Source organism: Pelecanus crispus, chromosome 6, assembly GCF_030463565.1.
Source record: "Pelecanus crispus isolate bPelCri1 chromosome 6, bPelCri1.pri, whole genome shotgun sequence".
NCBI lineage: Eukaryota > Metazoa > Chordata > Aves > Pelecaniformes > Pelecanidae > Pelecanus > Pelecanus crispus.
This window is the reverse complement of record NC_134648.1, coordinates 56307390-56321700: the sequence shown is the minus strand read 5'-3', so window position 1 is coordinate 56321700 and position 14311 is coordinate 56307390. Positions and strand designations below refer to the sequence as shown.

Sequence of the window (14311 nt, the reverse complement as noted above, 5' to 3'; positions counted from 1 at the left end):
ATAAGCTGGCAAAATGAACTAAAAATTTGTCATTCAAGTACTAACTGGTCGGATGGCTTCCTGTGGGTAGGTGTTTGCAAGATGAAGCAGTGGTGGACTTTTGAGGGCAAAACAGGGAAGCTCAGTACTGAGAAAGTTGCTTTGAGATGTACAGTGAATAGAAATGTAACAGAGAAGATCTGTCCCCACTTCCCCTTGCTGCCCTCCAAATCCTTCCCAACGACTGCAGGAATCTCTTCTAGATTTAGAGACAAACAATTGTGAGATGAGTGTTTGTTCAAGATCCAGCTTGCCTACACCTTTCCTTCTGGCAGGAGATGTCCGTGAAAAGAGAGCGTCACAGCTCAAGACAACAAGAAGGAACTTTTAAGTCTGAATATGATGCAAACTCTTTAGACAAGCTTGTGTCTGTCTTTACATCTGTTTTCCCCTTGGAAAATGTCAGTCTGTTGTTACAAGCGGTCATCTTCATGTTTCTGTACACAGGAAAACACAAATCCAAATGCTGTTATTGCTTCATTTGCTAACTTTTTTTTTTTTAATACGGAACTTTTGTTTAATATTAAACAAAAGATTATAGAAGTTTTACTACTTAGTAATAAAATCAGGTCAATGAGTGCGTGAGTCTCTCTTATCATCTAATGACCTAATATTTGCAGTAGATACTGTATCAACTTTCTGTTAAAATATTAAAAAAAAAACCCCAAATATTAGCTACCTTTTTGGCTAAAATTACAAACAACTCGCTTCTCATCTATACACAGGCTTCTCAAGAAAAGTTGGGTTTTGGTGGGTATTTTTTCAATCTCTGGGTTATATCCAGAGGTATTTAATAGGGAACATGAAATACTTGGTCTCTCTTTGATTTCAAGTTTCATTGCTGGCCTTCTGCCAGTAACAGGGCTGGTACGGAGCATGACTGAACGCCAAGCCTGGAATACAAACAAAGGAGGATCTGCTAAAAGTCCTTGTTTCTTCTTGTTTGCTTTTATTATGTCAAAGATTAGAAAGAGGAAAACATAGATGTTGTCTGGGTCAAGCTGAACTGCAGCCCAAGGACAGAGCCTTTTCAAAATATTGTTGGGAAGCCTAAATATGGTTGGACTGGATGATCTTAAAGGTCTTTTCCAACCTAAACGATTCTATGAATGTTGCCTGGGTTGTTGGAGTCTGCTGTTGGATGCCAGTCTTTGGTAAATCCACCAAAGGAGCGTGCAGAGTTGTGTTATTGGAATGATCAGAGAAGGTTTGAACATTCAAAGTTGAAAGGTTGTGCTGTACTGAAAGCTATCTCTTGGATTCACTGTTTCTCTTTTCCTTCTGCAACTGCTCCATTTTCAAGTTCATATCTGTAGTAGCTCATCTGCTATCAAAATTCTTAGACACAAACCCTTCATGTTCGTCCAGATCTGTATTTCTGGTAGTGGAGCCATTCTGTGCCAGGGGAGGAGTGCTGCTACTTAGGCTACATCAAGAGTTTTTCAATCTGTTAAGTGATCTTCGCAGTTTTATAGTCAGTAAAATGTGATGCCTGAGTGTGCAGCGGTTCCTACTAAAGAATCAAAGTTTATGAAAGGTTTCACATAGGCTACCATAATTGTTCCTGTGAAGCTAACAAAATTGATTTTTCTTACTGTAATTTCCTGTTGTGGGGAATTGGTGTTAAGGTTTGGACTTTTAAATTATTTATTTGTTTTAGTTATTTTTCTGTGCGTAGATATTGGAACTGTTTCTTTTGCATGTGCTAGTGATGTACTGGTGTGATGTGTGGGAGACTGGGAAAGTGTTGGCAGCGTACATGCCCAAGGGGAGGCTGGGTGATTTGATTGGGGATCCTGGTGCAACTTCACAATTCTGTTTTTGAATGCAGAGTTAATGCTTTGTGATGGAAATCCAAGCAACACACAGTACCTGAGAAGAGATGCAGAGTTAAAAGGACTTGAGTGCATTTTGGTGCTCCTGTCCCCGAAGCAGCTTCAGCAGTTAACCACTAGCTGTGTTCAAATAGAGATGCCCTATACAAATACATTGACCTTGTTCTGCATTGACAGACTCCTTTGCTTTAAAGGGGAGGCTGTTTCTGGAATCAGTTAAAATGAGAGATCTGTAGCCCATCCCCAGAGCAGCTCTAGAAGACACTTACTTAAGGTCCCAGTCCTTTCCTTTACTCAGATGATGCAGATTTTCACTGCCGTGCTGACAGTGTCTGAGTTTTGCCATTCCTCTGCCTTCTGGTTGTCCAAGTACCTAAGCGTGTAAATGGAGAAGAGCTGGAGAATAGTACCTGAAATAGAATCATAGAATCGTTTAGGTTGGAAAAGACCTTTAAGATCATCCAGTCCAACCATCAACCTAACGTTACCAAGTCCACCACTAAACCAATTAAGGGTAGAGTAGCAACCCCACACCTCCTGGCTTGGTGGCTGGATCATTTATAATGAAAGTAAAAACTAGGAATCATTAAGATTGGAAAGGACCTCTAAGATCATCATTCCAATCATCAACCCAACACCACCCACTAAACCATGTCCCAAAGTGCCACGTCTACCCATTTTTTGAACACCTCCAGGGATGGGGACTCCACCACCTCTCTGGGCAGCCTGTTCCAATGCTTGCCTACTCTTTCCGTGAAGAAATTTTTCCTGATATCCAATCTAAACCTCCCCTGGCACAGCTTGAGCCCATTGCCTCTTGTCCTATCACTAGCTGCTTGGGAGAAGAGACCAACACCCACCTCGCTACAACCTCCTTTCAGGTAGTTGTAGAGAGCGATAAGGTCTCCCCTCAGCTTCCTCTTCTCCAGGCTAAACAACCCCAGTTCCCTCAGACACTCCTCATAAGGCCTGTGCTCCAGACCCTTCACCAGCCTTGTTGCCCTTCTCTGAACATGCTCCAGCACCTCAATGTCTTTCTTGTATTGAGGGGCCCAAAACTGGACACAGTATTCGAGGTGCAGCCTCACCAGTGCTGAGTACAGGGGGACAATCACCTCCCTGCTCCTGCTGGCCACACTATTCCTGACACAAGCCAGGATGCTGTTGGCCTTCTTGGCCACCTGGGCACACTGCTGGCTCATATTCAGCCGGCTGTCAACCAGCACCTCCAGGTCCTTTTTGGCCAGGCAGCTTTCCAGCCACTCTTCCCCAAGCCTGTAGTGTTGCATGGGGTTGTTGTGACTCAAGTGCAGGACCCAGCACTTGGCCTTGTTGAACCTCATACAGTTGGCCTCGGCCCATCGATCCAGCCTGTCCAGGTCCCTCTGCAGGGCCATCCTACCCTCCAGCAGATCGACACTCCCACCCAGTTTGGTGTCACCTGCAAACATACTGAGGGTGCACTCAATTCCTTTGTCCAGATCATTGATAAAGATATTAAACAAGGCTGGCCCCAAAACTGAGCCCTGGGGAATGCCGCTTGTGACCAGTTGCCAACTGGATTTAACTCCATTCACCACTACTCTCTGGGCTCGGCCACCCAGCCAGTATCAACCTAAACTAATAGGGTTGATGCTGAGAAATTTCCTTGTTTTATAAAGAAAGCTCATGTTCAGGCTCCTCTGTGTGTGTGTGAAGTGACTCTCGCTTTATACTCAGTGCAGTTCTTCTCGATATTAGTTTAAGTCCTCCAGACTCTAAATGGCTTCTAGAAACAGCCCTCACCTCCTTCATCTTCATTGGTTATTTCATGTTTGCCTCACAGAGCTTTTTGGAGGTTTCTTTAAGCAACAGGATGAGAAACCAGTCACTGGAAAGTCAGCTAAGATGTTCACTTCTGTTGACACGTCGCCTGGCGTAGAAAGGCCTTGGGATCACGCCTTCGTTCCTGTTAAACTTCATTATGTTGTGTCAAGCTTACTGCTTGGATGATCTTTTAATATGATTTAGAGCTATTATCGTTACACATAAAGCACTGTGAAGTTCCTTACAGAAAGCATATAAGAGCAAGGCTCCCTCTGGAAATACTTAGAGTAACGTGAGCAAAAATAACAAGTGGAACACACCTAACCCAGGGAAGTGAGGATAGTCCTCAATGCCGAGGTGAGCATCAGGAAGATTTGGGAAGATGCACAAGGAGCTAGGAGAGGGAAAAATCACTCCCTCCTTGGAGGGGACCGAAGGGGATGGAGTCACAGGCAGGATGAATGTATGTGTGAGAGGAAGGATTAGTATGTACAGAGTAGGGGCTGAGCCAGGATGGAAGTATAGGAAGCTTGAATTCAAGGTGGAACCAGAGACTGGTTGAGGCAGAGGGATGGTCACCACTGTGTGAAACGAAGAGATAGTATACGCATCAGAAATGCCACAGGACGTTTGCTGTCAGATCTCATCTGAGGTCATGTTTCGGAGCTGTGGCTTGTTCAGTCTGGTTACCGTGTGTACTTACCTGCTACCCCACCAGGGTATTGGTTGTCTGTAATGTGCTCATCCTCTCAGTGTGCTCATGAACATGCACATTATGGTAGCTCCCTATCTTTTAAGCTGAGTCATAGAGGGGCTAAAAGAGCTGTCTTGCTATGCTTTAGATGTGTTGAGATACTCGAGTACAGTTTCATGATCCGCAAGTTTAAGCCGATGCCCTAATCACTGGATCATCGTAGCTCCACAAGGTGTCTTGTAGCTGCTGCGTAGAAGGGCACGTATGCATAGACGCATGTACATGTTTAAGATGCATTAGGTAACAAGTTACTCTATCTCTTAAAAAAAAAAAAACTACAAACCTCTTTGGTATTTGAAAGCTGACCGCTCTGCTTGAGACTCTGGAAGTATTGGAGGTAAGAGACTCATGAAAACTGTTCTCTGTATGTTCTGGGTATTAATGACTTGAAATGAACCCAGCTTCTGCTCCAGTGAGCTGAAGAGGCTTTTTATGCAGGCTACGCTGCAAGGTTGACACAACAGCTGGGTCTGACAGTCTTGATGACTGACTGTGCAAAAGGTTCTGTCCCTTACTTTTCCCAAGTGGCAACAAGGTTGAGCATATCTTTGGGGAATTCACTTTGTGTTCCGCAGGGATTATTAAATATGTCAGCCACATTTAGTGCCACTGAAGGGTGCCTCATGCCCTGTGAAGGAAAGCTGCTTGTGTGCTGTGGGTGATGCAGTGGGTTCATTAAACCCCAGTGTGGATCCTCTTAGCCTCAAAAGAATAATCCCCTTTTAACAAGCCATCAGTTCAGAGTATGTAGTCAGCAGAAAGCAACAGTTTGCCACTGCTAGGAGGAGTAGGGGGAAGTCTGCTTCCCCAGTCAATGTCCAGAGTGAAATCACTTGCTGGGAACAGATGATGCCATTCTTTTGTCTCCAGCTCGGTATCCAGCAAAGTGCATCTCCTGAGGCCACCTCATCATACTCCTAAGTAACTTCTGGAGTATGTTTTGTTCTCTGAAGGAACCAACTTAAGGAAGTAGGACCTCATGGAAGTCCATGATTTGCAGGAGCATTTAGCATGCATTTGCATGAATGGATTTAAAGAAATGAGTGGAAACGCAAAGATGGTTTTGGGAAGTTGGATAAAACAAAGGCAGATACTAAATTTGGAAATGTTTGGTTTTGGATAGGGTAAGATGAACGCTTGTTTGTTGCATTGACGTTATGGGGCCAGGTTGAGGCAATGATGGAGGAACTCTGCTTCTATTGTGAGAAACAGAAGGAAGTTTTGTTGGGTTTGCAAGGGCAATACCTGGCAGCTGTGTCTGTGTTCATGGCCAAGACGCAGTAGTGCAGTCATGACCTTAGGGAATGGAGAATTGAGTTCCCAAGATGAAGATCCATGAGAATATTAACTTTGCTTTGTTCTTGTAGTCAGGAGAGTATGAACTTGGAGAAGTAGCAAGATAGATGCTTTCAAAACTCAATGAAGACGCAGTGAAGCAGCAATCTCTTCAGCTCTGCCAGAAAAAATTCCAGCCCTTATCATCCAGCTCTTAATACTGTCTTCAGCCCAGCTAGAGGACAGCAATAACAACATTAAATAACCCAGATGTAGTTCTGAGCTTAGTTCAGACAGTTGTGATGTTCACGTGCAGTAATTCAGTGCAAGGCTGACCCCAAGATAGCCGTGTGTCATCTTTCTTCTCCTAATTGCTTTTCTCAGCCCTGATCATAGCTGTTACTGTGGCACTTTGCCACTGGCTCCCTTCTGAGTTGATGTGGTTGCAGCGCAGGTTTCACTGCTGATGGTGAGTCCAGAGGAGAAATTTGCCATCCTAAACCAGTTAGCTGTCACTTTTGTGTTTGTTTCAACTGTCAGTGTCTAGACTGTCTGGTGACTTCCTGCATTGCCAATGTCCATTTGCCTCCCCTTGAAGAGAGGCTGGACATTGGGGTTTGTAACATTGTCTGTTCTCTTCCTGTCATGGTTTAGCCCCAGCCAGCAACTCAGCACCACGCAGCCGCTCACTCACTCCCCCTGCCCCGGTGGGATGGGGGAGAGAATTGGAAGAGTAGGAGTGAGAAACACTCCTGGGTTGAGATAAGAGCAGTTTAATAATTGAAATAAAGTAAAATAGTAATGGTAATAATAACAATATAATAATGATAATAACAATAATAATATACAGAGCAAGTGATGCACAATGCAATCGCTCACCACCCGCCGACCGATACCCAGACAGTTCCCAAGCAGCGATCGCTGCTCCCCAGCCAACCCCCCCCCCCTCCCAGTTTCTATACTGAGCATGACGTCATATGGTATGGAATAGCCCTTTGGCCAGTTTGGATCAACTATTCTGGCTGTGCCCCCTCCCAGTTTCTTGTGCACCTGGCAGAGCATGGGAAGCTGAAAAATCCTTGACTAGCATAAGCAGTACTCAGCAACAACTAAAAACATCAGTGTGTTATCAGCATTCTTCTCCTACTAAATCCAAAACACAGCACTATGCCTGCTGCTAGGAAGAAAATTAACTCTATCCCAGCTGAAACCAGGACACTTCCCCATCTCACTATTTTTCCACACTCTTCAGCTAACCTAATGCCTTTTTTTTTTTTTCTTTTTTTTTTCTTTTCCTATGTATTTGTTTTGCAGGAGTATATTGATGCTCATCCACAAACCATTATCCTGGACCCTCTTCCGGCTATTCGTACACTTCTGGACCGATCCAAGTCTTATGAGCTAATTCGGCAGATAGAGGCATACATGCAAGGTAGGCCAATACTTGCTCTCCCTGAAAGCTTTTGTTGTGACTCTAGAGAAGGAAGCAGCTGGCTTCTGGAGGCTGGATGTGAGGTTTGAAGTAGTGAGTTTGGGCCCCTTGTGTTTTGTCTCTCCATGGGAGCACAAACACTGAAGCATTCCTGTGTCATTGGATTGCCCTCTGGAATCCCGTGCTCCTCTTTTTCCATATATACAAAGGAGGTTTGCATCTGGTTAAAAATATGATGTGGATTTAATGGGGAGCATATTTACTACAGTGAGCACTCCCAGAAATCTTCTGGAAAACATTGTCTTTTTGTGCGTGCTGGTAAATTGAAATGACTGTACAAACTTAGCAGCTTGTCATAAGAATCCTGAGGCCTGAATTTGGGGGGGATGTATGGAAGAAGAAAAATCAGTTTTGGAAAGGACTGAAAGAAATTAAATTGTAAATAGAGCTAAGATCTTTGAAGTTAATTGCTAGGAGGAACTTAAATGCACTTCTGGTGTTGGCTAGTTACCTGACATAGACTGTTGCCTTTAATTGGCATCATATGAGTTGTATTCCCACATTTAGAAGTTATGCCTCTTCAACCTGAATAATTCTAGTATCTTACCATTTTAACCATTGTAACTGTTGAGTTAAGTTAGTCTTTCATTCCCTTTCTACTTCTGCTACTGCCATAGTCTTGAAACATTTATTGGCTTTTGAGTTTAAATCTGGAGTAGCTCTTGAAATAACTGTTTCATATGTTAGATGACTATACTTGGGAGAAATTGCGTCGCTGAACTGTCTTCTAATGGGACGTTACTGGAATTACCATTGTAATTGTGTTATCATTATCTTGATGGGCAGATAAGAAGCTCATCAATTTGTATTTTTATAATTGTGGATTTATAGGCATACCGTTCACAGGGATCTGCCTGACCCCTTCAGTAGTGTCTGTGTAAAAATAAGACTAATAATTCACAGCACTCTCCCTTGTTTTTTGGAATCTCTTTAGCAGAAAATATTCGATTAGTTTAAAAGGATTGTGTTTTGGAGTGGTTATTGCTGTTTGTGAGTGGGAGAGAAGTGCTGAGGGAAGCCTGTGCTCTGAAGAAATGGTTGGGATTTTGTTCTAGCAGTGGAGAGATTCAGTAGGTTTGGGGTGTTTTTTTTTTTTCCTTAAATTGCTATCGGTATTATTATTGATATCTCTTGAGAACAGTATGTTCAGGAGAGCATCCAGCTTTTGCAAGTAGTTTGTCTTGTGCATATTTCGGCCTCCTCTGGTCAAACTGATGAGAAAAAGGAATAAATGTTTAAGGAGGGGAAAAAAAAGTAGGTTTGTATTCAGTTAAAACTGACACTTTAAAGAGAAGCTATTAATAAAGTTGAGGAATGAGGTAAGGAAAAGCTTCACGTGTTCTCACTGGCCACTGTAGTGTTAGGTGACCATATTTCCCCTGTCCCTGTGTCCTCTGTCTGTGTCATGTCATGTCCTGTCCATGTCAGCCCCCCCATCTTGTCTTATTTGTGTCTCATCATCAGAAATATCATGACAGAGACCTTGAAACAACTTTGTATTTAGCAGGAGAAATCTCAGGAGAGCTGAGTAATTGGCTAACTTCTTGTTCTGGCCTAAGTAGATCAGCCTCTATATTCCCGCACATAATGATCTGCAGTGAGAAATTCAGGAGACCAAAAAAGTTATATCCCTCTAGACAGTGTGGTGGTTTCCCCCCCCCCCCCCCCCCTTTGTTTTCATCTGCTAAATTGTCTTTTCTACTTTGCAGCAGTCATGTCATATCCCAAGGCCATGAGCACTTAGAAAACTCAAACAAGAAGTAATACATCTGTGAATAGCATGAGGTCTTAAGAGCCACATCGTTTTTGTTCTGGAATTTCAAAATGGAAGTCACTACCAAGCAAATAGTATCCTAGCCTTTAGCTGTAACTAGAGAGCCCAGTTTATCACAGGATACAAAATTGATGGGATGGGTTAAGTTCAGTGCAAGGGATGATGTATTCCAAAGGAATGCCATAAACTCTGGAGCCTTGAGTATGTGTGTAAGGAGAAATCTTCTGCTTTTGAAAGTCTTTCAGAAGAAAATTAAATGTTCGTTTACAGACTAGTTTTGGATTCAGGTGATCATTATCTCTATTTGAATTATGTTTTAAAGTAACTAGAAATAAAGTATAGTCTATTTATGATCTTTAGTTTGCATTTCATTTCAACCCTGTAGACCTTACAAGAACTGTATAACTAAAGATTTAAACCAGCTGGGTTAAAGGGAGGATGACCACATGCTCTGCTGACTCCGGTTTGTACAGTGCTGAATCCTCTTCCCTCTGTTGCCTGCACCTTTGAAAATGGCAGATGTTGCTGAGGTGACTGCATTCTGCAGCAGTAGGGTCCCATGTTCTATAAACAGCTTGATTTTAAATGTAATTATCTTTCAGTTGTCCAAGTTAATGCCTTGCCTGTCCTTTTGACAGTGAATTCTCCATGCTTCCTGAAAAAGGGACTCCGTTTGAAACTGGGCATCTAGACATTTTTAGACTTACTGAAAGTCCTGTAGCTTGCTCTTTATTTAATCAAGTGTCTGAGTGATAAGTACTTTGATCCAGCCTCATGAGAATGGGTTGGAAAGATGCTTTGTGGCATACTCTTTGTCTCTGCTACTACAGTCTTTGGCCACTAAAGGAACTGAGGTGGAGGAGAACTAGTAACTAGGCAAGAGGTGTACATGCAGTCTAGGGGAAAGCATGGGGTTGAACCTGGACTTTCCACGTCATAGACTGACATTGTAACTGCTCAGTCCTTGTGGAAATATGAGGTTCACAGATTTGCAGAATCATTGAGGTTGGAAGACACCTCTTGAGGTCATATAGTGCAACTCCCTGCTCAAAGCAAGATCCTCTAGAGCAGGTTCCCCAGGTCCATGTCCAGTTGGGTTTTGTATACCTCCATGGACGGAGACTGCATGACCTCTCTGAGCAACCTGCTGCAGGATTCACCTGGAACCTGGTGTGCTAGCATGCAGCGAGCAGTGGCTGAGGTGACTTGCAGAGGTGGTTATTTTCTTCAGTATAGGTAGTGGCATCTCCCTTGGAAGGAAATGGGACTCTCTTCTTAAAAAAAAAAAAAAGAAGAAGAAGAAGAAAAAGCTGTAAGAGATATTTTGGTATTTATTTTAATGGATTCTTTTTTGGAAGCAATAGTCTGGCCAGGGCTGTGACTTCCTCTTTTTCCTGTTCTCTGTTATTTTGAGTGCAAGCTCTAAAAGAGCTAGTCATTCTGAAACCTTCACTTCCAAGTCTTTTTAAAAAGACGTGAAAAAATAAAGTTTGCACTCCCAACTTGTGTCCCACATAGCTGGCAGGTCTATCTTGAAATAAATCACTGAATAGATTTTTTGGTAAAGTAGTTGAGTTCTCTCAGCAGCTGTGTTGCTTTGTTTACTTATCTGCAAATAATTGCTTCTGATATAAAAGTGCTCTAGATCAGGTTCTGTAACATTTGGTGAGAGATTAGGAGCATTATTTCACGGAAATTTCATTTTTAGCAGGGTATTGTGTGGTTGGAGCTGTCAGCCTCTTTTAGGCTTTAACCTCATGAAAAATAACTAAATTTTCTGATGCGGTGTTGAAAAGCTGTGATCCTACAGCCTCGGAAGGCAAGATCTGACTTCTAAAATTATGCTTAAGATGGTAATAGATAATCACTGTGACTAGGCACTAACTAACCTTTTTACGTTACATTTTTAGTTTGAAGATTAAAAGCTTTTAAAATTTCCTACATATCTTACAAGTGATAATCTAAACTTGAAGGAGTTTAAACCAAAACTGAGGTAAGCATGCTACTCACTCAGTGCTCTACCTAGTTAGTGTTCCATCTACTATTTGGCTTCCTTTGCAGTCTCAAGGGACTGCAGGTTTCTTTGATCGTGTTTGAACTTCAGATATTGCAGACTCTGGAGTTCATTTCTTTAACCACTTCTACCTGGCTTTTTTCCCATGATTTTACAATCTACTTGTTCTTAGATTCTTAAATTTAACTCCGAATCTAAAATTTCTACAGAAACATCTTTGTGGGGTTCCCCTAGAAGAGACAACTCCTGCATGACCCAAGCTGCAACTCCTGAATTTTTCTCTCTCCTGACAGTCTTTTTGGAAGTATGGGAACTATTCCCTCAGGGCACTCTAAACAGTAGAAAACCCTTTAGCTGTGGTATTTTCATCCCAGCATGTAATTGAAATAATTTATGTTTGATTGTTTACTATTCTATGAGATGCTGTTGCTGCTGTGTGCGCCTCTTTCTGATTTGGGGGGATATTACGGAATGGATCACGGCGTCCCTCTCTTTTCCCTGGATTTCTTTATCAGATTCTGTCCGTCTGTCTTAGAAATACTCCTTGAACAACTGCATGTAGCTTTTGTGACTAGGAGACAGGCTCAGCATGATCTAATGCATAAGGCACTTTATTTGGAGCTCTGGGTTTTCTGCTTGGTGCTGGTTCCGACTTGCTGTATGAATTTGGGCACAACATGTCACCCCTGTGCGTCTCTTTCTTCTCTTGACACTCATCTGCCTGTCTCTGCCCTTTAGATGCCACATTTTTCTGGGCAGGAACCTCTTTTCCAGAAATACATACACATACTCTGATATAGTGAGTGTCTGATGCCAAGCAATCTGTGTAGGTATTTTGTTTTAACAGAAATCATAGCTCTGTTGTTGAGGAGAAAACTGGGTATTTACAATTCAACGCCAAAGTAGGTAGTCTGGTTTTATTTTTTGACATTATGGAGCAGTGCATACTCAGAACTTCTCAAAATCAGGCCACCCAGTTAAAAGTGCCTGAAAATAGCTGTATATACATAGCTCTAGGCATTCACCTTTTGAAACTGTGGACACTACTCTCTGTGGCCTACTTTTCTTAGTAGTTTTGGTCAGAGGGGAGGGAGAAGAATAGTCACACAGGTCAACTTCAGGCACCTGTATCTGTATTTGAAGCTCCTATTAAAATGAAAGGAAAAATCTGGTTTTAATTTAAAGGCTCTAAATCACCCACCTGAGGCTCACTTGTTTATGTAGGGACGTATCAGTAAAGCATCTAAGTTAGAGGGCTGATGTTAGCTACTGCAAATAACTGCACCAATTTTTGGATGCAAAAGTCTCCCTTGTTGACTGTATGCTCTCTTTCCACCATGAACACATGCAAACAGATGTCTCATTACCTCGCTCCAAGTGTGGTGTGTGTTCACTCAATGCATTTTAATTTCTCTCTGAAAACTAGTGTACAAGCATGGAGGGAAGTAATCGGAATGGAATTGATATCCTCTGTGACTGGAAGGACTTTGTCCAAAGTGCATCAACACACAGCAGTGTTGCACATGGCGGTGCTCTGTACCCCGGCTGTCAGCACTTGGTAGGTCTCAGCCCTGCTCTGTCAAACTGGAAAGACTTGGGGACTTTTGACCCAGGGAGGTGTCACCTGACATCCTTCTCATAAAAGCTCATTCATTCATCTAGGAGGGGGTTGACAGAGGGACACGGACATGTTGGTGTTACAATAAACAAGCCCTGGCTTTGAAATTTAAAGTAGACAGCTGCTTCCAAAGGACTAACCATGTCCTGAGAGAAGTGGCAGGAAAAGAAAGCAGGAAGCCTGGAATCTCCTCTTTTGTACTGTTGCTTGCTCTTGTTAAGGTAGTTTACAGAAGGATTTTCTAAGGTAAGAATGCTGAAGTTAGCCATTTCATAAACAGAAAATATGAACCAACTCCCCTTTCCCTTCTTGCCTCTCTTCCCCCTTCCCAGGTTTTCATTATTTTGAGCAGTCAGCTCTATCCCAGCATAGGTAGGAGGGACCAGAAAGCTGGGGGCCTCTTTGGGAATGATGGTCACAGTCCCTGTTCTCGGAACCAGGAGTGGCAATCTGCTGGCCTGCTGCTTCTGGCCTGCTAAGATACATCAGCTTGGTATTGTTCAAGCTGACCCTGCAGTCCGACACAGACACAAAGTCCAGAGAACATCGAAAACATTCTTATCTTTTTGTCTCTCAGTGTGCCAGCCAGAACTCCTTGAACCAACAAACAATCTCCATCTTCGATCCTGGTAGTCTTGGTGGTCACTGAGCTTTCAAAACAAGCCTGTCTGTAAAGTTCAGATGTTACCTTTGGGTGCACTTAGGTTTAATCTTTAAATCTTGTGTGCTTTTGTGGCTGGACTTGGGGAATCTGCATCCTATTTTCAGTCTCCTTTGCTTATCTGAATCTAAAAAGAAGCAAGAGTGGACCTTTTATCCATTTATTGCATGCTAGTGTTGGAAACTTTTGTTTTACATCTACATGCATCATTTCAAAGCATTTGTGTACTTGATAAAGCTGAAGATGTGGGAAAGTTTATAGCAGTTTAAGCAAGAGCTTCTATGAATTTTGTGTTTGGGGCTTGGGTGGATCTGAAGAATGACCGAATCTGCTTTTATGGGGTAAAGATATAAGCCATGACTGCACTCCATTGCCATGGGGCATTCCTAAGACATTCTTAAAATCATTGGATTTTAAGAACAGAACATGGATTAATTCTTGAGGATTATTTTCTCTCTAGAATTAGGAAAGGAGGAGCAGGGATTCTTCTTGTCATGAGGAAGTCTTCACTGAATAAACCAGATGTTTTAAATTCCAGCACAGTTGTGTTTCAAGTTATTCTGATCCTCTTGAGCAGAAATTTCCTTGGCTGGCATCCAACAAGAGAAGATACTTTTCCAAGTATCTGGGTGCTAGAAAAAGTTAGGAAGGGACAATGAAAGATAAATTGCTCACAATATCAATGTAAAACTTAACTAGGAATACTTGCAGCAAGTGGCTTTTTCCTTGATGTTTCTACTCATATTGTCGTAAGATCAGAGGTCAAGAAATAAGTCTTGAAAAATAGGACCGTTCATCTGAATTGGAAAGCAGGACTCAGCTGGTGGAACATTATTCCAGTTCTGACATTGATGTGTTCATGTCACTTTTGCTGCTGAAGAAGCAGTTTATTTTAAGATGTGTTACAGTAGTCTAGTGTGGACAAGAAAGGTAGCATCCCTCACATTTCCTCAGACAAGTATCTAGCCAACATGTGAGACCCCTGGTTAGAGTCTAATCTCTCCTCATGAAGAGTCCAGCAGGGCCTTAAGGCTTTATCAGGA

The 14311-nt window shown here is 42.5% G+C and overlaps 1 protein-coding gene across 1 annotated transcript in view; it reads left to right on the top strand.

Annotated features, from left to right (window-relative positions):
- Positions 1-14311, top strand: part of ITPK1 (inositol-tetrakisphosphate 1-kinase) — a 161576-nt gene that overhangs the window by 87838 nt on the left and 59427 nt on the right. Inside the window, exon 4 of the mRNA XM_075711801.1 lies at positions 7024-7141. Coding sequence (XP_075567916.1) covers positions 7024-7141 — 118 coding nt within the window. The remainder of the gene's footprint in view (positions 1-7023; positions 7142-14311) is intronic.